General features: G+C 33.7%; 4 protein-coding genes, 1 long non-coding RNA gene and 1 pseudogene across 5 annotated transcripts; 3 read left to right on the top strand and 3 right to left on the bottom strand.

Moving 5' to 3' along the window:
- The first annotated feature begins 151 nt into the window (after window positions 1-151).
- On the top strand, window positions 152-4,028 carry LOC114393711 (U3 small nucleolar RNA-associated protein 6 homolog). Its single transcript, XM_028355119.1, has 6 exons — window positions 152-1,012; window positions 1,144-1,788; window positions 2,058-2,507; window positions 3,044-3,216; window positions 3,317-3,500; window positions 3,684-4,028. The coding sequence occupies exons 1-6, from the start codon at window positions 608-610 to the stop codon at window positions 3,774-3,776; spliced, it is 1,950 nt and encodes a 649-aa protein (XP_028210920.1). The 5' UTR covers window positions 152-607; the 3' UTR covers window positions 3,777-4,028.
- A 156-nt stretch (window positions 4,029-4,184) lies between these two features.
- On the bottom strand, window positions 4,185-6,473 carry LOC114393712. Its single transcript, XM_028355120.1, has 6 exons — window positions 6,089-6,473; window positions 5,874-5,993; window positions 5,619-5,777; window positions 4,878-5,050; window positions 4,665-4,770; window positions 4,185-4,457 (listed from the first exon to the last, which is right to left on the bottom strand). Exons 1-6 carry the CDS (start codon window positions 6,335-6,337, stop codon window positions 4,428-4,430), a joined length of 837 nt encoding a protein of 278 aa, XP_028210921.1. The 5' UTR covers window positions 6,338-6,473; the 3' UTR covers window positions 4,185-4,427.
- A 1,711-nt stretch (window positions 6,474-8,184) lies between these two features.
- Window positions 8,185-11,045, top strand: LOC114393256 (aminomethyltransferase, mitochondrial-like). Its single transcript, XM_028354530.1, has 4 exons — window positions 8,185-8,453; window positions 8,874-9,439; window positions 10,001-10,119; window positions 10,353-11,045. Exons 2-4 carry the CDS (start codon window positions 8,882-8,884, stop codon window positions 10,897-10,899), a joined length of 1,224 nt encoding a protein of 407 aa, XP_028210331.1. The 5' UTR covers window positions 8,185-8,453; window positions 8,874-8,881; the 3' UTR covers window positions 10,900-11,045.
- A 1,296-nt stretch (window positions 11,046-12,341) lies between these two features.
- On the top strand, window positions 12,342-13,540 carry LOC114392094. Its single transcript, XR_003662246.1, has 2 exons — window positions 12,342-12,538; window positions 13,359-13,540. It is a non-coding gene; the product is annotated as an uncharacterized LOC114392094 (long non-coding RNA).
- A 5,099-nt stretch (window positions 13,541-18,639) lies between these two features.
- Window positions 18,640-20,204, bottom strand: LOC114392919 (annotated as a pseudogene).
- Window positions 20,205-21,922: 1,718 nt separating this feature from the next.
- On the bottom strand, window positions 21,923-23,483 carry LOC114393083 (probable F-box protein At4g22030). The gene has a single exon (XM_028354344.1). It carries the CDS (start codon window positions 23,380-23,382, stop codon window positions 22,111-22,113), a length of 1,272 nt encoding a protein of 423 aa, XP_028210145.1. The 5' UTR covers window positions 23,383-23,483; the 3' UTR covers window positions 21,923-22,110.
- Between the last annotated feature and the right edge of the window lie 1,824 nt (window positions 23,484-25,307).

Here is a 25,307-nt window from a genome sequence, read left to right as displayed (position 1 = left end):
ATTGCGGGAATATTAATTTGGTAGAACGAAATTTGTTGGATTAGAAAAAATTTGAGAACTTATCAATAATGAAAGAATAGTGGGATAATGTTTAATAAAGGGTGTATATCAATTTTCATTCATGAAAAAATATTATTGTCCCATGGGAATAATTTTTTCCTATCTTCTCTGTTGGGACTATGTCTTTCCCAGGAATAAAATATATTCGGTACTAATGGGGTGGTTGCAATGGTGATGTTTGGTGGGGTTGGTTTCGGTGGTCATGGAGGTTTGGGACAGAGGTGGCTAGGGTTTTTTTTTGGAGGAGAAAGGATAGAAATGGGATATTAGGAGTTCTGGGCGTGCACCAAGCAAACAATTGGATGCGCTAAGTAATTTCCTTCCGTCTCCCAAGTAGTAAGAAACAGATATATAATGAAGCCTAATAAGGCCCAACCCCATATTACGGGCTGTAGCAATAGTTGGGCTGGTTTTAATAAGAGATCCAACTTGCAAAACCCTTCTTCAACCTCCCTCCCTCCCACACTACTCACGTTCTAAACACAAGGCAGCATCGTTCCGTCTCCGCCGCAGTTGCCTCCGTTGACGGTGTTCGTAGCGAAGAGCCATGGCGGACGTGGTGCAGTACCGGTTGGAGCGCATGGTGGATGAGCTCGACGACCTCGAGCAGCGTGGTCTCTTCAGCCGGCGCGAGATTGCGGAGATCGTAAAGCAGCGCCGAAAGTTCGAGTACCGGCTGAAGCGTCCGAGTCCTCTGAAGCAAGACTTCTTGGCCTACGTGGAGTACGAGACTCAGCTCGACGCCCTCCGCAGGCTTCGCAAGAAGTCCGTGGCGCGCGAATTGATGAAGCAAGGCAACAAGAAGCTCAAGAAGTCCAAGTCCGATTTCGCTGGATTGCTCAGGATTATGGACATTTACGAGCTAGCTTTGAAGCGCTACAAAGGCGATATCGATCTCTGGTTTTGCTACCTCGAGTTTTGCAGGCTCAGAAAGAATGGCAGGATGAAGAAGGTGTGCTACTCCATTCTCCATTTATTTTGGTTGCTTTTTCTGTCATGTATGACTGTTCGTATGTAAGTGTGTTGTGTGTATGTATATATTTACGTGTATGTTTGAATAATTTTTTTTTGAATATTTTGCAGGCCTTGGCGAATGTTATTAGGTTTCATCCAAAGGTTCCGGGAGTTTGGATTTATGCTGCGGCTTGGGAATTTGATCATAACTTGAATGTTGCGGCTGCTCGTGCTTTGATGCAGGAAGGTCTCAGAGTTTGTCCAACTTCCGAAGACCTTTGGGTCGAGTATCTTCGGATGGAACTTACTTACCTTAATAAGTTGAAGGCACGCAAGGTTGCTTTAGGTGAGGATCAAGGAACTCTCACCCGTGATCCTAGGAGTTCTGATGAAAAACATTGGAGGGATGAAAACAGTGAGTTGTTTATGCCTCTTGGCAAAAGAGGGGATGATGATGGTGGAGCAAATGTTGGAAGTGATGAATCAGAAAAGAAGCAGGAACTGTTTGAAGAACATGGTATGAATATTTTTCAAACTGTCTATAGTGGAGCAGTTGAAGCTGTCCCCTCAAGTCTCAGTCTTAGGAAGCGGTTATTTGAAATATTGGAGGGTACAAACTTGTCACATTATGAAGATATGTGCAAGGAGATATTGAATGACATGAAGAGGGATTTTTCTACACAACCGGAATTTTGGGACTGGCTCGCAAGGCATGAATGTGATCTGGAGATAAGTGAGGAGGGCATAATTCCTCAGGTGGAAAAGGCAGTTCAGGTATGAATCTATGAGAACTACTGAAACCATAGGGTGTATGGTATTTGAGTAATGTTTTTCTAGCGACTGAGATTTATGATTGCTTTAACCTGAAACTAGGAAAAATAGGCATATGTTGATGATGAAGGTTACTATGGTAATCCTATTTTAATTTTAATTGTATCCCTGCTCTAGGAATAGTAATTGTTAGATAGTGATAATGCCTATGATTCTTTGTTTCTTGTGTGCCTGTTGGTGTAGTGAACCTTGGGCCTTTTTCTGTTTTGTAGGTTTATGAGGAGGCTTTGAAAAATGTGCCATCAGGAACTATGTTTAGTTTGTATGCAAATTTTCTAACAGATATTATAGCTCCTAAGGAAGGAGAAACTGATATAAATGGGTCATCAGGTTGTGCTGTAAACTATATATCACATCTCCTGTCAATATACGAAAGGGCTGAAAGCATGGGGTGCATTACTGAAGATCTTGCATGCAAGCATGTGTCCTTACATTTGCAATTGAGACAGCTGGATGAGGCCCAAAAACTGGCAGCAAAGCTTTGCAGTGGAAAGCTTGCAGAATCGGTAGAGTTATGGGGATTAAGGATTACCATAGAAATTAGATGCATCACAGGAAGTTCTTCTTCACCAAGTGATGCTGATTTGCAATCCCTTTTTGAGCTCCTTCAACAAATTTTGATGAAAGTGTCTGTTTCAAGATCAGAGAACTTGTGGCTAAAGGTACATTGTCACCACCTATGTCTTTCTTTCTTGTGCTCTCGGTGAGCTGTCGTTTTTTTTTTTGCTCTCAGTGGGATATGTATGCCCTTGTACAAAATCTGCTTGAATCAAATAATTTTTTACACAAATATCCATTGCCTCAATGGTTTAATTTATACAATATTTCTTTCTTCCTTGATCATTGGATTTTTGAATAGTGTCTTGATTAGAATTATCTGGCTTTCTTTTTCCAATATCATATCCATATGCTTTTTCCTAGAGAAGATTCAAATATTCAATGTTTACTGCTTATTGTTAAAGACCTAAAGTAGTGATTCATGGTACTGAAAAAATAGTTGTTGGCCATTGATTTATTTCTCTTGTTGCTGAAAAGTTTTCTATTTAGCTCCTACATTCTCGGTTATTAACTGTTCATGCATTTTTATCATTATTCAGTTCAGCTTGAATTGTTTTTTCCTTCACTTGAACTATTTGCATTATATTGAAACCACAAAGTTCTTAAATCAGTTTATTTTTCTAACCTTCACTCAATACAGGCTCTTAAATTCTATGCAAATCAAAGACGATATTTTGATAAATTGGTGGAGATTTCTGTTGTTACCTTGGTCAGAGATGGTGGTAGTGAAAATGGATTTTCCCTTTCTTCTGCTATTGTAAGTTTTATACTTCAAAAGGATGGAATTCAGAAGACCAGAGATATCTATAAACGGTATGTGCAGTGGAAATAGCTCAGGTTGCTTACCAAAATATGCTTCCGCAGGGGATTTTCCTTCTTGTATCTAAAATTCCTCAATTGGCTATCATTGCAGATTTCTAGCTTTACCGCTTCCTGGTCTTGCTTTATATAGACGTTGCATTGACCTGGAAACAAACCTTGCATCAATAGGAGATAAAGATGGTCTTATAAATGCCAGGAAATTATATGAATCTTCACTTGCAACATATGACCAAAATGTCAGCTTGTGGCAAGATTACTATCGCCTAGAGATCAAGGTAGGCCTTCTTTTCCTTTTTCCCCCTTGTGGTATTGGTGAAATTGACAAAACATGTTTGGTCTCCTATTCCTTTTTAAATTCTTTGCTGGATTTGGTTTGTGTACCTTTGTGTAGCATATAGTTTATCATTCAATTTCAATGATGCATCCATGACTTTATTTTTTTGGAGTTGTCAATGCAGATGGGAACATCAGAAAAGGCTACTGCTATCTATTGGCGTGCAAGGAAAGTACTCAAAGATGCTAGTGAATTTGTCACTGCCCCAGATATGTGATAATATTTTCAAGTTACGACCATGGCTATTGGAGTTCAATTTTGACCACTTTATTTATTTGAGTTTTCTTCTGAAATTTCTTTTCGACAAGTCTAATCTAGACTCAAATTTGTTTTTCCTCCCAAGAGGTGAGGAATAGAGCTTCCTCCTTTTCTCCAAAAAGCTAATTAACTGTATTGCACCCTTGTTTGCGTATGTTGGGTCACGTTAATGAGAATGTTAAATGCATCGTATGTATATATTCGTATTCAATTGGAGCCCGTGATTTTAAAAACTGTCAAATATATGATTGTGTCAAGGTACCGTGTGTAGGCATAAAAAATGGCGGGTGGAATGGTTGCGAAGTTGATCATATAAGACGAATGGAAAGTATTATGAAAAAAATAAACGTGTGAAGAGAAAATGAAATGAATGAAACAATACTGTTTTTTTTTGGACCAATTGATAATTAGCCTTCCTCTAACTTAGTATAGCACTAAAATTGCAATATATAATGTCTCACTTTGATAACATACAAAATAGAAATCCAGTTTTTTCTTTTCTTTCCTTTTTAATATCCTCTCTGGCATGATATTGCTACATTTGTTAGCAAATATGGAATACAACTCAACGTGAAATGATTGAGAGCCAGTTTTAACATGATCCCATGGTCTATGCTCTTGGCCACTGTGGACTCACTACCTGCAACAGTCAAATCACAGCATGAAATTCTTTTTTTATTTTGATAACAGTGTATCATGATGAGCATGAGACTCGCAGGACATTAAATTAAAGAATAATCATCTAAAAAAAGGCATGTGATCCTCTGTCGTTTTCTAAAACAAGTTAAAAATCCAGTAAACGAATCAATAGTTTCCATACATTGATCGTAAAATATAAATTGCTAACCTCAAGTGTGCTAAAGACTAAACGCATTCGGCTAGCAACAACTGACGGTTTCTCAGCCTGACCCATCACAGCCGTCTGTTCTAATTGAAGAGTCTTTACAGGAAGCCTTCCATAAACACATAGTAAGCAATACAGTGAAGTTCTTTTGGGGGAAAAACAATACTAGAAGCATATAAAGAAAAGAAAAGAAAAAATGCTAGGATGGCATCTCACCAAGCCATTCCCTTCATAAAATATGCATTTGCTATAAGAGCACAAAAGCCTTTCCACTGAAGTCTAACTTCATCTGAGACTGGAGTTGTAGATGACCATCTAACAATAGTTGGTTGGGGTGTACACAAGATGGTGATGAATATAATGCTTAGCCAGAGAATGCATTCATCAACCTGCATGACAGCATAGAACAAAGCAACTGAGATCTAGCAGAGTTGACCAACAAAATAAAGTAAATGCTATTGGTGATGATGCAGGTGATACTAACTTGGCGTAATCACACATCATACAGCTCGTAGAGGAGAGAGGTTGTTCCATAGAAGTGGGAAATCATTGTTATTGATTGATTAATATGATCGAATAAAAGGGGAACGTGTATTATAGGAAGCATGGGAGCATCTAATTAACAGGACAGCTAGGAATTAGGATGGTACCATTCAGTGTGAGTAAACAAACTAACAAGCTTAACGAACAACTATCAGTTGTATAACTACTGTTACTGTTTGCTTCTATAATACTCAGGATTGAAACGTTCCTTGAGACACGCACTAGCCTCTTTATATAGAGGCAAGCCTGTCTTTATGAATCTGGTGGACAGAAGGGAGAAAATCAGCTCCCTCCTTTACAAAAACAAGCTCTAACAATTTACAATCTTCTTAAGGCTGATCCTTTAAAGAAGTTATCGGGATAATCATGATTCGTGCATTAGAAATAGCTGGTTAAAAACAAACTAGAACTTACCTCCTCTGAGATGATCTTAGATTTTAAGCTTGTGCTTCCACCATAACTTTGCATTACATCAATTTCGATCCCAGAATTCTTCATATCCACAAGTTCTTTCCTTAATCCTTCATCAGTGCATCCTAGCGCATATGCATTTACCCCGGCAGTGATGAACTCCTGAGAGTGAAAACACACAACAAAAATTGATAATTGGAATATAAAGAATTGAAAGAACCAATAAAGGGTGCAAAGGAAGCATGTCAATGGAAATACTTTTAGATTGTCCCCTCCACCACGATCAATGAAGTTCCTGTATCGCCTGAACAAGCTGATGGCTATGTTGCGTGAAGAACGATACTCATCATCAGATGAAATGGAATCCTGTAATCCACACTGTAGTAAGGGAGAAAAAAATGAATCAGCGAGAGCAATGATAATTGATAAATAAACTAAACAACACAAGTAAATGATCCAGCAAGCATAGTTACCAGCCATTTATGTGTGGCAACATGATGGAATAGATGAAGGCTCTTTTGTAGCTTATCACATTTCCCAGAGAAGGAGGAACTATGAAACGATATATTAGTACAAGGAGTGCCAAAAGGTTTAGGATTACAATTCACCAAATGAACATTATTATTGATCTTGCATGGATATGAATATGGTTGTTGAGAAGAAGCTGAATCCTGGTGTAAATGGCACTTTAGAACTGCTCTGGGAGCATACACCGTTAGCATGTTTGAACCATTATATTGTATTGATCCCTTGAAAATAAGTAGTAATCAATAGAAGAGGAAAGGGGGTTGGGGAGCAGAGTGAAATCTCCTGAAGGTATATAGGCTTAGCAGATACACCAAATGAGAAAAGTATCTATGAAACGGGGCTTCAGCGGAACCACGAATTATATGAATGGTTTTCGGCTACCAACCATCGCTTTCGACTTTCGACTCTTAATATCATAAATCCCTTGCTGCGCAACACTTACGTTTCGTGTACTGTATCCAAACTATCATTCTTGCGTTTTTCTTTTCTGCTCCCGCCATCCATATGCTTTATTTACATATTTATTATCGATTCCAAATATGTTATTGTTATCTCATACATGATTGATGCTCAAATAGTTTATCAAATTAATATGTGACAATCTAAAGATTTTCTTAATCCAATCGCACATCTATTGATCTTTTAGATAAGTTTCTTAGCACAAAAAATTTAGGCCCATTGGGCTTGATAGTCAATTACCAATTTGGGCCACTCAATTAGGATAATTGATCAGGCTAGCTTGCTGATGTTTGCTGCACTCTCACCATTGCATTCCAAAGTGCAGGAAGCAAGCAAAAATTACAATGGCTTTCTGCACTCCTTGTATTGCTTCATGCCCTTTTCATATTATTTCCGGAATCACCATTCGAGAAGTGCGGGAAACAATTCTGAAATTGTAGAACGAAACACTCCAGGAAGCATTAGTAGAAATACATACAGTCCGTCCCTTACATCAATTGATAACTGACCCCAAAATTAGTGGGATCTGTTAAGATCCACTCTGTTTAGGTCCAAATTGTGTGAACACTTTCTAAAATATAAAAGAAGTGGTTAGTGAAAGATAACAACCATTTTTTTAAGGTTTTTGAATTTAAAAGTTGTTGTACAAAAAAAATAGGCAACACAACTCGGAAGCAACTCCAACATTCCTACAATTTAGGAATTATGACCACTTAAAGCAATTGATCAATCCTCAACTGGATTGCTACTGAGCCGATTAGACAACTTTGACCTAGTGAATGTGGGAAAACACTGAAAATTAAGAAACATGTCGAGAAGTTAAATTGTATTGCTATAAGTCTAGTTATACTTTATAGTATTGAATATTAGACTTTAAAGAGACAAGAAAAATATGAGAGATAAAAATGAAAATATTAAAAAAATGTGTAATTATATAAGAAAAGACAATATACAAAATGTGTAATTTATTTTGATAAACTATATTTTTAAATTCTTATTTGTTTAAAAAATATTGATGAGATCAGATTAACTAATGCTATTATTTAATAATGGAGACTAGAATAAAAAAATCTTAAAGTAAAATAAAAAAATCCTATTTTATAAGGAGCTACAGATTATTTAAACCTTTTTTTTTTTACTTTTTTATACCAAGTTTAAAGCTACCAACCACCGAACTGCTTCCTTCAAACTTTTGTCATAAAAAACCTTTTCAAGTCAGTTCCCACAGTTTTTGCTTTCCTTCTCTTTCATGACCAGACCATCTCACCAACTTCATTGCTTTCCTTTCGACTGTGAAATTGCTACTACATCAGAAGAATTATTACCTTAATTATCCAAAGTTTGTGATTATTAATAACAGTCATTTTATTTTTAAAATTATAAAAATATTATGCCTAGAAATATTATTTTCATGAGTATGCTTAATTAACAATTAATAATTTATTCACAAAAAAATTAATAATTCTAGAAAAAAATCAATTTAATTAAAATAGATGAAAGAGAAATAAATAGTGATTATATAAAATAACTTGCAATGAAATAATAAAAAATACAAGATAGTGGTATTTTAAGTTCCATTCCCAAGTAATTGAATGTATTAGTGAAAAGAGATTGGGAAGTAGTGAATTTCGTCTGGTAGTGCTTCTACCACTCACTAACGATGTGGTATTATCGATTTGGGAAGAGGATCCCCTCACCTCACAGCCACCAACTCCCGCTTTTTATTTTATTTAGATATATCTCTTCTCTTTATGTTTATGTCCAAGTCCAATAGATAAGCCTTCCTCTCTGCAGAGTGCAGAGCTTTCTCTCCCCGTTGCTTCATTCATTCTCAACAACAAACCAATCTTTGTCAGTGCTCTACCCTTCTTTTTCTCACTTGCATTTTACCATCTCAATTACTAGCTTATTAATATATACATATATATGTATCATTTTCATCCCTTTATTTAGCTAATGACTTTGTGATGATCTGCAAATTGATAATTAGATCTAGAAAAATTACAGAGATATGGTTTTTCTGTCGTTCTGGGTACGTGGATGCTCTTGATCAACCTCATTTTATCATTAGATGTATGATTGATTCTTGTTTATCATCTGCCATGTTACACAGATATGTTGATTTAATTTCTGAGTTCTGCAAAATGTAACGGGTAGAATGTACTGTCTTGTGCCATAATATCCATATTTCCCATAATAGGGATGACATGAAATCTTGTGACTCCAATAACTTGTTATTTTAACCTTATAATTCATTCGTCTGATATTTAGCTTAGAAAATGAGGGGGGGCTTGTGGCAACTTGGGCAATCGATCACTCGCCGTCTTGCCCATGGAGATAAGAAGGCTGTTGCTCGTCGATGTTTTGCCTCAGAAGCTGAGCTGAAAAAGACAGTGTTTCATGACTTCCATGTTGCTCATGGTGGGAAGATGGTTCCATTTGCTGGGTGGAGCATGCCAATCCAATACAAGGACTCAATCATGGACTCTACCATCAACTGTAGGGAGAATGGTAGCCTCTTTGATGTTTCCCATATGTGTGGGCTGAGCCTCAAAGGGAAGGACGCTGCCCCATTCCTTGAAAAGCTGGTCATTGCCGATGTTGCTGGGCTTGCCCCTGGAACTGGGACGTTGACTGTTTTCACAAATGAAAAGGGAGGTGCAATTGATGATTCAGTAATTACTAAGGTGACGGATGACCACATATATTTGGTTGTGAATGCTGGCTGCAGGGATAAAGATCTGGCTCATATTGAGGAACACATGAAAGCATTCAAGGCCAAAGGTGGTGATGTGTCTTGGCACATCCACGATGAGAGATCCCTACTTGCTCTGCAGGTCATTTAGAACGCTCTTCTACATTGACATCATGCATGCTAAATACACACCTTCAACTTGTTTTGTTTGTTATGTATTACCGATTTCCTGCTGTTTCTGAGGTTTTCTCTTGATATCTCTATTTTAGTTGAGAAACATAAACCAAATATTGAAGTATTCATTCACTTGTTATGTGTTTAATTTTTTACTTCAATCTTTTTTTTTCTTTCTTGTAAACGTTCCTCAATCCTTTTTACTTTGCGATGCCTGTAATGTGCTCTAGAGTCTAGAGGCATTAAATATTAAATGAATGATTTAGGAAACTATTCAGTATACTTTCATATCACCTGCTTTTTCTATCTTTTGTTGTAGTGTCTCATACTTTTGGCCATGTTGCTTGTTATCTTTTCCCCACAGTAAAAATATTAGAACTTTGTTAGCGTGGTCATTAAGCGATCATAGTTCACTTGTTAAGGTGATTTGTACTCATGTTAAATATACAAATCATTGAGGGGATTTTAAATTAATGAATTGTTTCCTTACTGTAACATCAATAAAGGATTCTTATTGTCACCGGTGCAGGGTCCTCTTGCTGCCCCCGTTCTTCAACACCTGACAAAAGAGGATTTGAGCAAGCTCTACTTTGGGGAGTTCCGTGTGTTGGACATCAATGGCTCAGAGTGTTTTCTTACCAGGACAGGGTATGCTTTTCTTGTCATTTTCTTCCACCAACATCACCAATTTATTCATCCGAGTTATGAAACTCCATCTTGTATTACTTTGGCTATCATGCCTTTCCTTTCCAAGATACACTAGCTTTTTTAATTTCATTTTTGCATGTTTGTGTTATTAGCTCAGAGTTTCTCAGGGACACCATGCCTAATCTCATTGATTGTACCAAGCATAATAACCTTTTCTTGATTGGGACTTTCAGGTATACTGGGGAAGATGGATTTGAGATCTCAGTTCCTTCAGAGCATGGAGTAGATCTTGCCAAAGCAATACTGGAAAAATCTGAAGGGAAGGTAAGATTGACAGGATTGGGAGCTAGAGATAGTCTGCGACTTGAAGCTGGATTGTGCTTATATGGAAATGACATGGAACAGCACATTACACCTATTGAGGCAGGACTAACATGGGCTATAGGGAAGAGGAGGAGAGCAGAAGGTGGTTTTCTAGGAGCTGATGTTATCCTGAAACAGCTTGAAGAAGGTCCTAAAATCAGGCGTGTTGGTTTCTTTTCTTCTGGTCCACCTCCCAGAAGCCACAGTGAGATTCAAGATGAAGGAGGCAACAACATTGGGGAAATCACCAGTGGTGGATTCAGTCCTTGCCTCCAGAAGAACATAGCCATGGGATATGTGAAATCTGGATTGCACAAGGCAGCCACCAAAGTAAAGATTATTATTCGGGGAAAACCCAATGAAGGAGTCGTTACAAAAATGCCATTTGTACCAACAAAATACTATAAGCCTTCCTGATTTACTTCTGTATTTATATCTTAAACATTTCCTAATTGCTCTCTCCCTTGTTGACAAATTTTCCCATAATCGAGTGTTACAGTCACTGTTAATGACTTAATGTCATTGTCTTAAATACAAGGCTTTCAATTGCATTCATAACTCTATATCAATTTTCTGACATGCATGAGTTTAATTTGGCATGTTATCTTGAAATTTCCCGATATTTTTCTCCCGCCGAGTATTAAGTTAGAACAGCACACTATACACCCGTGAAACTCAACAAGTCGTGTGCAATGCGTCGCTTATGGTACTTTCAATTTTATTTTTTTCACTTTTAGTTGATTATGTTTTAATATTTTGTTATTTTGGCATATTAAGTTTTGAAAATTTCCTTTTGATATATTATGTTTTAGAAAAATTCATTTTAGTACATATTGTTTTAAGAATTTTATTTTTATTAAAAAAACATTAGTTTTTTTGTTGTTGTTTTAAATTTTAATGGAATACCAAAAAAATTAAATATAAGTAAAATAATTAATTTAAAATAATAACGGTTAAAATAATTAACTATTTAAAAACTTAATTAATTTTTTAAATTATATATTGCTAAATTATAATGGTACATCATTATAATTGTATAACTCTCTTTTGAAAATGTAGCAATTAGTGGTACATGAAACAAAGTCAAAAACACAAGTGGATAAACACTTTTGGACATTCCAAACTCCAAAGGCTACCCGTGTGAGAAAAAAAAAAAACAGCTTGAATCAAACTGAATAGGTTTGGAAAAAATGAACTGAACTATTTTTTAAAATAATTTTGATTTGAGTTGAACTATTTTTTGTAAACCAATTTGGTTTACTTATAGCTGTTTTTTTTTTTTTACTCACAAGTTTCTAGAACTCTTGATTTTTATTTTTTTACCAATCAATCTAAGCACGCACACTACTAAATCTCAAACCACTGATTCACAAAGCATGTACATTTAATTTAAAATTTTTATGATCTTCAATTGAATTCACATTTTCACTAGTTTCAGCATTACTAGAAAATTCACCAAGAATACTTTAAATGAGAATATGAGATTGTGGTTATCACAACAAGGACAAAAGAATGAGTTAGTCATTAATAAAAAAATATGATGAGTTAGTGTTGTAGAAACGTGAAAATTCAATTTTTGTTTTAAGAAAATTGATCGAACCAAAACAAACTAAATTGTTTTAGACTTTTAGTGGTACAAAGGTGTATCATCTTTAGTTAGGGCAAAAGGTGTGCCTTTCTTTGAAGGAGTCTACATGAAGTACCTATCTAGTTGATATTTATTAACCGTTAGATATATTAATAAAAATGTGGTTGAGATTACTGACTTGGTATCCGCTAATAACATGGAATATTTTTTGCATATTAGTCTTCGTATAAAAACATGAATGGGATGATTCATTAGTCAGATTTGAGAGAGGACAAAAATCCTCGGAGAGCCGCAACCACAACGATGCTTCTTTCACCCTAATCGATTGTTCTTCATGGAGAAATAACATAATCAAACACTACTCGCGATTGTTCTTCATTGACACCTCTCTCACCTCTTCATGCGAGATATTTAACCATGAAGTTGTGCCTTTCTCCCTCGCAGAGACTTCATCCATTCCTTTTTCGGGTTCGTAAGTTATTCAAAAAACTGACTCATTTTTTAACGCAAAAATGAATATTGGGTTAAAAGGGATTTTTTATCATTGTTTTTCGGTTCCTTCATTTAAATGAAAAAAATGTGGGTTTTGTTGGTCCTAATTTTCTAGGAAATCATCAAGGTTCATGATTTTTTATTGATGCATTGGTGGAAATTTGGAACTCAATCTCCAATGTTCATGTAGATTTAATGATTTATAGGTTCTAGGTATTTATTTCTTATTTTTAATTTTAAATAATAGTGATCAAATGAAAATAAATATTGCTATTTCTTTTTGTCTTAGTTGAGATTGACATAAATTACAGACATGATATGATGTATGCGTTGTTATGGGCTTAGAATTGAATATCGTTCTTGTTGTAATCCTAGAGGTATCTGGATGTTGGTGTCTAAGCACTTGCAATTGTAATTTATGTGTTTGACAGATAAATCTTCATCAGCAAATTTGGGTTCCATATTTCCCTTCCATTTTTCTTGGCATTACAATTCAGTGAATATGAAAAAAAAAATAGTTGCTCCCCTGTTTTGGCACAAAAACTCAACTTGTTCTTATTTAAATTTGTGAATTAGTACATCAATTACCCACAATTTGTTATGTTATTTTGGTAAATCACTTTTCTTTTCTTATTTTGGAATCCTTTGATTTATCAATATATTACTTAAGGTTTAATTCTCATGATCAATCTATCAATTTATAATATATTTAACTTAAAAAGCTTATTGTTCTTTACAATATCATATTATTAACATGTTAAGCTTGTATTAAGGTTTTTGTGTTTCTAATTTTCAGGTACAACAACTAATAATGGTGAACAATCTTTCACAGTTGTTCTAAAGTCAAATTATTTGGCAGTGGAAGGAGGAATATATATTTGGTGTTAGTTTTGGGAGCTACTAGGTGCTGATGACAACTACTACAATGTTCAAAGATGGATGAGTGTTTGGTGTGAGGCAATGGCAAAGCTTTTGGTAGGGATGTGCAAAATTTAGTTGTTTTATTTATTTAAAAATTAAACTGAACAGAACTGAATTGTTTAAAATAGTTGGTTTCTTAATTCAAATAAGCAAATTGGTTTAGAGAATAAGTCCCAAATTGATTTTGAAGAACCAATTCTAAATTGATTTTGTATTAAACTAGTTTCGAATTGATTTTAAAAATTTAATTGGTTTTGAACTAATTCTAAAATCTAAACTTGTTAAAACTAGTTTTTTAAAACTTTTTTAAAAAAAAAATTGGCATTCAGTTATTTTCACAGTTGACAACAAATATATGATATTATATATATAAAAAACTATAGGAAGAGGAGGCAATTACAAATTTTTATTTGAATACATATGAAGTGGATGACATAATGAAGAGCGTAATTACACAATAAATGGATGGATCAATTATTTGCAAAAATAAGAAAACAATATTGATTTTTTAACATATCCTTAAATCAGCTCCCTAGTTCAAAACAATCCTTAACAACTAATACTCATCTTTTTTTTTCTTTTATTATTATTATTATTATTATTATTATTAATAATGACTAACTCATCCTTTTGTCATTGCTTTCAAAATCACAATCTCATGTTCTCTTTTTAAGTACTCTTGGTGGATTTTCTAGTGTTATTGAAAGTAGTGATAATGGAAATTCAATTAAAAATCATAATTTTTTTAGATTAAATGGTTCTTAACAACTAAGATAATAATTAATAATAAAAAAGAAATGACATTCCACATATCATATGTCAATTAATGTACTATTTATGCATATATAATATGTCCAGTATCATATCTTTACATTACTAATTGTTATCTTAGTTGTTAAGAGTCTTTTAATCTAAAGCTTTTATGATTTTCAATTGAATTGTCATTGCTACTACTTTGAACACCATCGGAAAATCCACCAAGAGCACTTGAAATAAGAATATGAAATTATGGTTTTGGCAGCAATGACAAAATAATGAGTTAGTCATTAATTAAAAAATGATGAGTTGGTTAATTGTTAAGGATTGTATTGGATTAGCGAGTTATTTTGAGGATATACTACAATTTCATTATTGTTTCCTTCTTTTGATCAACAAAATAATTGATTCACCCATTGCTTGTGCAGCTATAGTCTTCATGATGTCATCCACTTTATAGGTATTCAAATGGAAGTTTGTAATTGCATCCTCTCCCTTCAGTTTTTTTATTTATTTATATATATTATGTATATTTGTTGTCAAAGGTGAAAAATAACTAAATGCCAAATTTATATAAAAAAGGCTTAAAGCATGCTTGGGAAGCAACTATAATGAATAGGGCTTCAACATAATCCATATAATGAGGGTTATTCTTCTTACACTATTCAAATTTATTCTACACACAATATATTTTAAAAAAATTTAACTTTATCCTTTTTTACTTTTTCTTTGTTCCTTCCTTTTTTCTTTTCTTCATATAGTCTATACGAATTAACAATAAAAATACATTATTAGATCAAAATTAATTGTTATAAAATATATTATGTAAACTTATATGTGTGTTAAATATACATTAGAAATTTTAGTGTGATATATAATGTTATTAATTATTTTTTAATATAATTGACTTATTAGTTCAGTTGATTAGAGTGTTGTGTTAATTACGTAAAAATCATTCATATGGATTGGTATGAGGCTTACGGATTCATATGAGACTTATGGATTGATGATCAGTAAGTTTCACGTTCGGATGTATCGGATGGGATTACATGTAAAGATATTTTTTATTTTTTCCTCTCATTGCTGGGTGTATTAAAAAAAATACTAGGTGTAGAAAGAAAATCCCATAATGGTCATTCTAGGCCCAAGCATTGGATTGACCCAAAGCCACAAGTGTTAACTAGGTCAACACCAATAGCACGAGAACAAGCTATACTCTTGTAGACTATCGGTAAATATTAAAAACATATTTTCAAAAGGACCAATATGTAAGATTATACTTATTAGGTTAAATGTATAATTAATTTAGGTTAATATTAAACGGTTTGATGTGGGGTCGGTCGGACCGATGGGTCTAGGCCGGTCTTCACAGCTATATAATTAATTTAGGTTAAATATTAAAACATATTTTCAAAAGGAGCAATATGTAAGATTATACTTATCAGGTAAAAATAAAAAATAGAATTAAAAAGAAAATATTTAATATTATACTTATTTAGTAAACTTAATTTTGAAAAAAAAGATAATGACTGAATCCAGAAGTATTAATATTTAATATATATAGTATAATACTAAAATACAAGGAGTGTAGTATAAAACTATAAACAGAGGCAGAGAAGTGACAACATGAGATAAACGAAACCATTTCATCTTAATTTGAACATTTCACTGGGGTTCAATTCATAATTATCTCTCCACCTCAAACGCATGAATAGCAGTCCATTTCGAACAAATCAAGTGGATGACAAAGTTTTTTCTTTAATAAAGAACAAACATCTGATCTCACTACTTGCGGCTTAAAAAGTCAATGATTTACATTTTAAATAGAACAGTTGTCACAGGTATTAACAAAAATAAATTTTAAATAAGCTGAGGTTGGTGTACGAAACCATTTTTTTTCCATAAAAATATGCATTACTTTAAAACTAAACCTTCACTTTCCAGTTTCTACATGATACAACTGTGCAAAAAAGAATGAAAGTAAGTGAAAACAACATCATATGCTTTCATTTACTCTGCAAGAAAAAGACGAAGAAACTAGACTTGAAGTTTGTATAGAATAAGCCATGAAAGTAAGAGTTGGGGCTGGCTAGCTAGCTAATTGAAGCGTTTTCTTTAGAATATATTATTGTGTTTGGCTAGCTTGTGTTTATATATATATATATATGGTTACTTTGATATTTATTTATGAGGGTGCATGGGAGTATTTATATTAGCTAGCTAACCAAAACGGAAGGGAATAGAGTCAAATCAAAATAAGAAGATTGATGATGCTGACCAATTTAATTAATTGACTTGGTCTATTCAAAATTTCCAGCCACTGTCTCGAGCCGTTGGACTCTCAACATGCGACGTAGTAAAACCTTATGGCTGCACTTCAATATTGCCTAGCAAAACCAAATAAAAGAATTAGGCTACTATTTTAATTAGTTTTTAATTTTTTATATTAGTTAAAAAATTGATTTCACTGTTTGTTAAATAATTTATTTTTGTAATTTTTAGTTTTTTTTAAATACTACTTTAAGTAATATTTTTTAAAATATTAACTTATAGCTTATATATTTTATTTTATTTTTATTTTTGATATATTTATTCATTTTCTTGTTATCTTTTTTAAAATAAATAATAATTTTATTTTATTATTTTATATTTTTCGGTTACTTCAACAATTAATTTTATCAATCAGATTAATAAACTAACATTTTAACTTTCAATTAACTAATTTTGTCCAACATCCTTATATCATTATTATACACAAGTGTTAGTACTGTTATAATTTATTGTTACTTACTACCATACTCTTCCTTTTTATTTCAGCCACTAGCTTTTACTTAATTCAATTTTCAATACAATGGAACCGTCAAAAAAATAAAAAAAAATTCAATACAATGGCGATGACTATTCGGGGTCATTAATTTTTTCAAACAAACAAAAAAATCTTTTGCTACTGTGGCGGTAGGTGGACGGACAACTTCAACACCGAAGCCTCATAGACGAAGTACAGCGATAATTTCTTTCTCCCTAATTCCAATTCAATTTTTTTTCTCGACAAATTAATCCGAGGAGCACTTTCTGATTATACTTTATAGAATTCTCAGTAATTTCCTGTCATATATTTTTATATTCATGATAATTTTTTTTTATCTTTCTACTTTTAATTAATATGTTATTTGACTTTAAAAAAAAACACGAGAAATATTAAAACTTTCCACTTTATATATATGTTATGTATAGTTTTTGAAGTGTCTTTGGCCAACTGAATTATCTAAAATGCTCCACTCAGCTAATTTTGAAATTGGACTTTCGTTAGACAAAATATGTTTGTGTGGACTTGTCACCATTTTGATATTCAAGAACGAAGAACGCCAAGGCTGCGTTTGATATTGATTTTGGAATCACTGCGTAAAAAATAAATCCAGAAAAATATCGGTGACAAGAGACAATGACAATATAACTGCCATAAGTATATACAAATATATGAAACATTATAATTAATAAATTAATTATTACTTGTCATGTTGTTGCTATAGAATATTTGATAATTAATTTCATTTTGAGATCACAATATTCTTTTAAGTGTTAGAGTGAGATTTAAGGACCCGTTTGTTTGAATAATGTTATTAATTAAGAAAAAGTTTTTTTTATAAAAAAGTAAAAATATTTCTCAAAAAAGAAAGAGATATGGCAAGAGAAGGGAAGTAATTAAAAATGAAAGATTAATTTTTGAGAGTCACAGATTCTTGATAACCTCTACTTCCATCAGTCTCTCTCTATATATATTGGTTTACCTGACTAGTGAGTTTTTATTATTCTTAAGAAGTCTAACTTTCTTAATTATACAAGAAACTAATTAAAGATAGAGATATTTTTGAATTTATGTATTTTAAATAAATAATACATAATAAACACTTACTTATGTTTCTCATCTTGCTTTCCTTTTCACTTCTTTTATGACCCAAGTGGCTGAAATGCAAACCAAGTGGCTGAAAATGAATAATAATACGGAATGCAAACCTAGTGGATGAAATTAATTAATGCATTAATGCCCGGATTAATTCTCTACTCTTGCCGAACATGTTCATTCATGCACCAAGGTCGATCTGCATTACTAACGTTTATGAAATGCAGAATATTACACAAATTACAGTTCATGCCATATGAGATAAATTATTGTATGGGCATTGGGCGGACAGAAATTATTGTAGCCAAATTTTATTGATTACTCCTGGTGAGGGCGGTGAGGCCTTTTTTTCTTGTTATAAGTCGTGACATGCATGAGCTCTATCTCTTTCATTCGCAGCTGAATTCCTTACACACAAGCATATATTATAGAAACATATAATTTCCATCTCCATATTAAAAGGCAAACTTTCAAATTTAAATAAAAATATGCAACCAAATAAATAAAAATCTTCGTGTTAAGACAAGAAAAATGGTGAGAAGTAAATATCGATCATTGAGTCAGTTACATGAACGTACGTACAAATATATGTACAGTATGTAATAAAGCTGTGTCAGAGGACTATACAATTAGTAAAGAATATGTAACAAAAAAAAATAAAGAATAAAAGAATATTGCGTGTAATTCGTGATGAAATGTTGTCCTAATTAAAAAAGCTTGCTGGCGAATTCATCTACGGCAATTCCTTCCATGCGACAGGAAGCAGATTTTGAGGCAAGTCGTCTCAACTCCGAAACGCTTCTTCCCAACTTCATTGCTACCTTCATTTCGAACACTTGACCATTTTCTCTTTTGTCCAAGTTTTTCTCTTCAAGTGTGGCTTGAATAGTCTGTTCCAAAAGCGTGAAGAATCCGCCACAGTTTCTGTACATTTCAAAGACCATACCTACTTGGCCACCATGCTCAAAAGCATTAACTGCTGAAGCCAATGAGCCAGCAACGAGAGGTACTAATGCTGCCCACGATCCATTACCAACAAATGAAGACCCCACTGCTGCAATGCCACTCAATAGAGGCCCTGCAATCGCCAAACTCTTGTTTACCTTCAAAGCTATGTTCCCAAGCCTCTCATAATCCTCTAAGTCTTTATTCTTTACCACTTCAATCACTTCCCTCATTTCCATTTCTAGATCTTCACTCCATCCATTGTTACTCTCTTGTGTTTTACTTCTTCTTTGGAACTGATGAGATGAAGGCCACCAAACAGCAGGTTCATATTTTTCGGGAAATTTGTCAAGCATGGCTCCCAACAAGGGAAGTGGATAAGCACTGTCAAGTGCTAAGACCTTCTCCATTGAACTCTTCACATCTTCTTCTGTTGGATTTCCCAGTGCGATTATGGTTTGAATTTGGGTATGAAGCTGCTTAAACAACCTTGTAGCATTGCGTTGCTCTTCAGCGAGTTGTGATGGCTGAATTTTGTTAATGATAAGTGACATTCCAGTGGCCGCAGAAAACAAGAGTGTGGATGATAGTTTCATGGCCAAAAGCGGCTCAGTGTCACCACTGGTGGCTGCAGCAACACCGGTCATGGCTGTGGCAGTGAGAGTGATCATGTTGATGGAGTTTAGAAGAAGGGAGTTCCAGTTGTTTCTTTGTTCGCCAATGTTTCTGTGCATTTCAATTCTGTCAGCTACTTCATCTAGAACTGCGTAGAGTTGAACAATGGCCTTATTAGATTTCTTGCTACTGCTAGGGCTGAATAAATCTGGGTGTATATGAGTGGTGACCGCATTCTTTTTTAATGGGCTTGTTTGTATAGAAGCATTAAATTCCTCAACGAGCAGCTTTCTTGTTGGTACTTTAGGAACAGAATAAGTCACTCGTGAAGGTTTAGGGAGATGGATAGAGGCGTTGAATTTTCTTAGAGAAGAGGAAAAGGAAGATGTGGTTTGTAAAGAAGCCATGAGAGATTAATTAACTGAAGGGTCTCTCTAGTCTTTGTGTGTTTTGTGGTGAGGAGATCAAATCGGGGGCTGGAAGGGATTTGAAAGATATGAGAATGAGAATGAAGGGTAGCTAGGGTGGTGGGCGTTTATATAGGGAATGGGAAAGGAACAAGTCAGGGAAGGAAAATGTTGACTATTCTACAACCAAAAATATTTATAAAATAGACTTGGCCTTGGGGGACCCTTTCCAGCTCTAAGACTTTCTTAAGTTCCAAATTTCAACATCTAGGCCTTGTGCGACCAAGTAAAGCCATTAACGCCATCAATATGGGAACGTCAAACTCTCTTGTACGTACTTAATTCAACATAGGCGGATAATCTTGTTTCTTTCGTTTACTGTTTCTCCACTTCTTTCACTAATTTGATTTATAACCGTCAATAATTTTGTCTTGATCAAAGCTTTTATCTTCTTTTTTTTTTTTTAAAAAAAAAAAACTGGCTGAGTAACTCAATTTTATTTATTTTTTGATTGGAAAGTAACTCAATTAAATATTAGGGAGTAGCATTTGAGCTAATTTGTTTAATCAAATATATAAAAATGAAACTCACTAAAAAAAAGTCATAATATATATGGAGGTATGTGTTTGGTGTATGTATCGCCAGAATGAAAAGTAACTTGATACATCCTTTTATGTATGTGTGTTACTTACACCATGTTTTAGAAAGGAGCATTCAAGTAATGTTTCAATTAAATAAATAATAAAATAATAAAATTACACCATATTTTATGATTTTAATTGTTTGATTTTTTTATCATTAGTATTGTTAAAATTTAAAAAAGATAAAATAATAAAATTATTACCAATTTATGCTCTCTTTTGTCTTTTGCAGTTTTTTACATTCATTTAAAAAATATTTCATGAGACAATATCATTATTTTTATGAAGACAAAAATAAAATATAGCAAGTATATTCAAGTAAAAAAAAAAGTATTGTGGGAGCAACTGTTCCCACACACTTGAACCTGAATCCGCGGTTGGTTCTATTAGGTTGCTCGCCATATTTATCGTTCTCTTGTGTTGCAACTTCTCGAGTTACATTGGCGCCTCTACCTCCAAGACCCATTCCGTCATATTCTGTGTGTGGTGGGCAAATATCTTTGTAGACATGATCGGGAAGTTTAAAAGTGGCAGATCCAATTTTTCATACCGAGGGAAAGTAAAAATCAGAAAAATCTTTTGATGTCACAATGGGCGATCCATTTTGAAGTTATTGACATTCTATTATTGGAGTTCAAATTCAAGTCTTGTGAAGATTTTGCCTACGGGTAGCAAGATTAATTATACAAGAATAATCTGAATTCACAAATGAATTGTCTAGCGAATTAGGGCAAAGGTAACTGCAGGCTGCAAAGTAGAGAAGCTGGAAAGTTTTCTTGTTTTTACTGTTTTTAATTAAGTTTTATTTAATTAAAACAATATTAAAATGATGTGGTAATTTGTAGAACCGTGATTGGTTGCATGTGTAAATTCTCTTTACACTAACAACTAACAATGTATGAGCATTTTTCTCATAAAAATATATGTACTTAATATCTCCGAGTACCACACACACAGTATTGATATAATTGTTCTTGCTCCATTAACAAACGAGTAGAGAAAAAATCTGTTTAAATGATCTATTGAGTACTCATTTAGTTATTCTTTTACAAGATATGTATAATTTAAAATGATATACTTTTTTAGACACACATGCATAGAGGCATATAATCTTCCATCTCCATCAAGGGCAATCTTTCAAATTAAAATAAAAATCTGGATCGTGTAATCTTCGTAATATAAGAAAAGAAAAATTGTGAGAAGTAAATATCGATCATTGAGTAAATTGCATGAATGTACCTACAGATATATATACAGTTCTTCTACGTCAGAGGACTATACAATTAATAAAGAATATATGTAACAAAAAAAAAAAAAAGAATAAAAGAATATTGCATCGGTGGTGATGAAATGTTGTCTTAATTAGAAAAGCTTGCTGGAGAATTCATCTACGGCAATTCCTTCCATACGACATGAAGCAGATTTTGAGGCAAGTCGTCTCAGCTCCGAAACGCTTCTTCCCAACTTCATTGCCACCTTCATTTCAAATACTTGACCGTTTTCTCTGTTGTCCAAGTTTTTCTCTTCAAGTGTGGCTTGAATAGTCTGTTCCAAAAGCGTGAAGAATCCCCCACAGTTTCTGTACATTTCAAAGACCATGCCTATTTGGCCACCATGTTCAAAAGCATTAACTGCTGAAGCCAATGAGCCAGCCATGAGAGGCACCAATGCTGCCCACGATCCATTACCCACAAATGAAGACCCCACTGCTGCAATGCCACTCAGTAATGGCCCTGCAATAGCCAAAGTCTTGTTTAGCTTCAACGCTATGTTCCCAAGCCTATCATAGTCCTCTAAGTCTTTATTCTTTACCACTTCAATCACTTCCCTCATTTCCATTTCTAGATCTTCACTCCATCCATTGTTGCTCTCTTGTGTTTTACTTCTTCTTTGGAACTGATGAGATGAAGGCCACCAAACAGCAGGTTTATATTTTGCGGGAAACTTGTCAAGCATAGCTCCCAACAAGGGAAGAGGGTAAGCTCTATCAAGTGCCAACACCTTCTCCATCGAACCCTTCACATCTTCTTCGGTTGGATTTCCAAGAGCGATTATGGTTTGGATTTGGCTATGAAGCTGTTTAAACAACCTTGTAGCATTGCGTTGCTCCTCAGCGAGTTGTGAGGGCTGAATTTTGTTCATGATAAGTGACATCCCAGTGGCCGCAGAAAACAAGAGTGTGGATGATAGTTTCATGGCCAAAAGCGGCTCAGTGTCACCACTGGTGGCTGCAGCAACACCGGCCATGGCTGTTGCAGTGAGAGTGATCATGTTGATGGAGTTTAGAAGAAGGGTGTTCCAGTTGTTTCTTTGTTCGCCAATGTTTCTGTGCATTTCAATTCTGTCAGCTACTGCCTCCAGAATTGAATAGAGTTGAACAGTAGTGGCCTTATTAGATTTCTTGCCAGGGCTGAATAAACCTTCATATATGTGTGTGGTGATGCCATTCTTCTCTAATGGGGTTGAGTCTACCGGCGATCCATTAAATTCCTCAATTTGCAACTTTCTTGTTGGTACTTTTGGAACAGGATAAGTCACTCGGGGAGGGTTAGGGACATGGATAGAGGCGTTGACTTTTCCTGGAGAAGAAGAAAAGGAAGAGGAGAATATAGCTGTGGTTTGAAAGGAAGCCATGAGATTAATGGAGGATTTCTATGCTCTTTGGGTGTTTTGTTAATTGGTGAGGAGATCGAATTGGGGGTTGGAAGAGATTGGAAATGAGAATGAGAATTAGTTAAGGGTAGGGTGGGCGTATATATAGAGAGAGAAACGGAAAGTAAAATATTGACTATTCTACAACGAAAAATATTTATAAGAAGTTTAAGATTAGACTTGGCCTTGTTCTGTTGGCGGACCCTTTCCAGCTCTGAGTCTCAGACTATGTAAGTTTCAAAATTTCAACCCTTTCAATGTGAGACGCAGTAAAGCCATCAATGTGGTATATTGCCATGTCATATCGTACGCCCAGAAATGTCAAACTGTGCTATATTTAATTCAACAGGACACGCAGTAGGTCAGTTATTTGGTCTCAATCATTTTCAACAATTCCATGTGTCTTTAGTTAATCAAACGGTAATTTCGTCTTAGTCAAAAGCTTAAAAAAAACACCACTGAGTAACTCATACTCAACTAAATGTTAGGGAGCAGCATTAATTTGATCTAAGATTTTATATATATATATAGATAGATAGACACACACGGAGGGTTTTGGTGTTCCACTTACACCATGTTTTATATTATAATTTTTTAATTTTTTTACAAAATATAATTTTAATTAATACAATCATTAATTAATTAATGCACACCCATCTACATTACACATATTCACACTCAAACATACACAAGTGTGTAGATGCCCACAAACACAAGATATATAAATATAAGAACATATTTAATAGAAGAATCTATTTTGGTTTTTTAATGAATTTTTGTGGGTTTTATGGCGTCACATAGAATATAAGAATTCAATTTGAGTTTTTAAATTTTACTTGTAAAAAAAAAAAACTTTGAAAAAAAAAGTATTCTTCTCTTAAAATCCAACCTTCAACTTAGAAAACTTTTAAGCAAAAATAGATAGGATGAATAGAAGTTTTTGAACTTAAGAATCCTGTTAAAGATATTATAAGAAAGCATATCGGATGATGATATAATTATAAAATAAGAATCACTTTAGATTGTATTCAAATCATAAAAATAAAAAAATACACATAACTTTTTTTTAGGTGATCATGCGATTATTAATTAATTTTTAATCTTTCCTATCTATGTGTATAATTTTGGTCTTAATTTATAATTTATATTTCTCGATCAATATCTATATGCATTCTTTTCAGGGGAGGTGTGGTTCTTATTAAATATAAATGTCTTTTTGTAGTGAAATTGCGATTCACTATTTTGTGAGGTAAATGTAATTCAATATTATCTCGAATTTTTAGAAAATATTTTAACAAGTAGTTTAAAATATTTTAAAAAAATTTAATTAAGTTGTAAATTGCTAAAATATTCCTTTTTTAGAAAATAAGTATGAGTGGCACGATGTGTGCTTTTTAAAAGAATATTTTAATAAGTTGCATCTGTTAGAGTATATTTGAACAAATTTAAAGTTATATAATATTTTCTAATTTAGTAACATATTTTTTTACTAAAAGAAAAAATACAAATGACGATATAATACCGTTAATTGCTAATGTTTAGCTTTCCGCACCAATCAAATTTTGGTTATTGGTATTAATGATTTAGCAATAGATGCAGTATGTGATTGCTATACAATTGGCTGCCAACTTTTTGTTACTAAATGACAAGTTTTTCAAGTCATATTCGTTAACCATATATGATGTGACGTTGAAAGATGGGAAGGTAAGAAAGATAAGAAAGTTGATAAAAGAGATAACAATTGCTAATGTAGTAACATTTCTTCTCAACAAGAAAAAACACAAATGAAGATATTTTTTTCTATTTTCTTTTTCACCATTCCCTACCCATCACATCACATTTATCCCTTTCCCATATTGCAACTAGATCTAACAACCAAAGGTTGGATTTAGCCATTTAGGCCATTT

This window comes from Glycine soja, chromosome 17 (genome assembly GCF_004193775.1).
Source record: "Glycine soja cultivar W05 chromosome 17, ASM419377v2, whole genome shotgun sequence".
NCBI lineage: Eukaryota > Viridiplantae > Streptophyta > Magnoliopsida > Fabales > Fabaceae > Glycine > Glycine soja.
This window is presented reverse-complemented; position numbering and strand designations above follow the sequence as displayed.

Excerpts from the sequence above, each read along its gene's own strand:
- LOC114393711 (XM_028355119.1), top strand. The coding sequence starts at position 608 with ATGGCGGACGTGGTGCAGTACCGGTTGGAGCGCATGGTGGATGAGCTC. Across the intron at positions 1,013-1,143 it reads AGAATGGCAGGATGAAGAAG|GCCTTGGCGAATGTTATTAG; the intron begins GTGTGCTACTCC and ends AATATTTTGCAG. Across the intron at positions 3,501-3,683 it reads ACTATCGCCTAGAGATCAAG|ATGGGAACATCAGAAAAGGC; the intron begins GTAGGCCTTCTT and ends TTGTCAATGCAG.
- LOC114393712 (XM_028355120.1), bottom strand. The coding sequence starts at position 6,337 with ATGCTAACGGTGTATGCTCCCAGAGCAGTTCTAAAGTGCCATTTACAC. Across the intron at positions 5,994-6,088 it reads TTGCCACACATAAATGGCTG|TGTGGATTACAGGATTCCAT; the intron begins GTAACTATGCTT and ends CCCTTACTACAG. Across the intron at positions 4,771-4,877 it reads TTTATGAAGGGAATGGCTTG|GCTTCCTGTAAAGACTCTTC; the intron begins GTGAGATGCCAT and ends TGTTTATGGAAG.
- LOC114393256 (XM_028354530.1), top strand. The coding sequence starts at position 8,882 with ATGAGGGGGGGCTTGTGGCAACTTGGGCAATCGATCACTCGCCGTCTT. Across the intron at positions 9,440-10,000 it reads GATCCCTACTTGCTCTGCAG|GGTCCTCTTGCTGCCCCCGT; the intron begins GTCATTTAGAAC and ends TCACCGGTGCAG. Across the intron at positions 10,120-10,352 it reads TGTTTTCTTACCAGGACAGG|GTATACTGGGGAAGATGGAT; the intron begins GTATGCTTTTCT and ends TGGGACTTTCAG.
- LOC114393083 (XM_028354344.1), bottom strand. The coding sequence starts at position 23,382 with ATGGCTTCCTTTCAAACCACAGCTATATTCTCCTCTTCCTTTTCTTCT.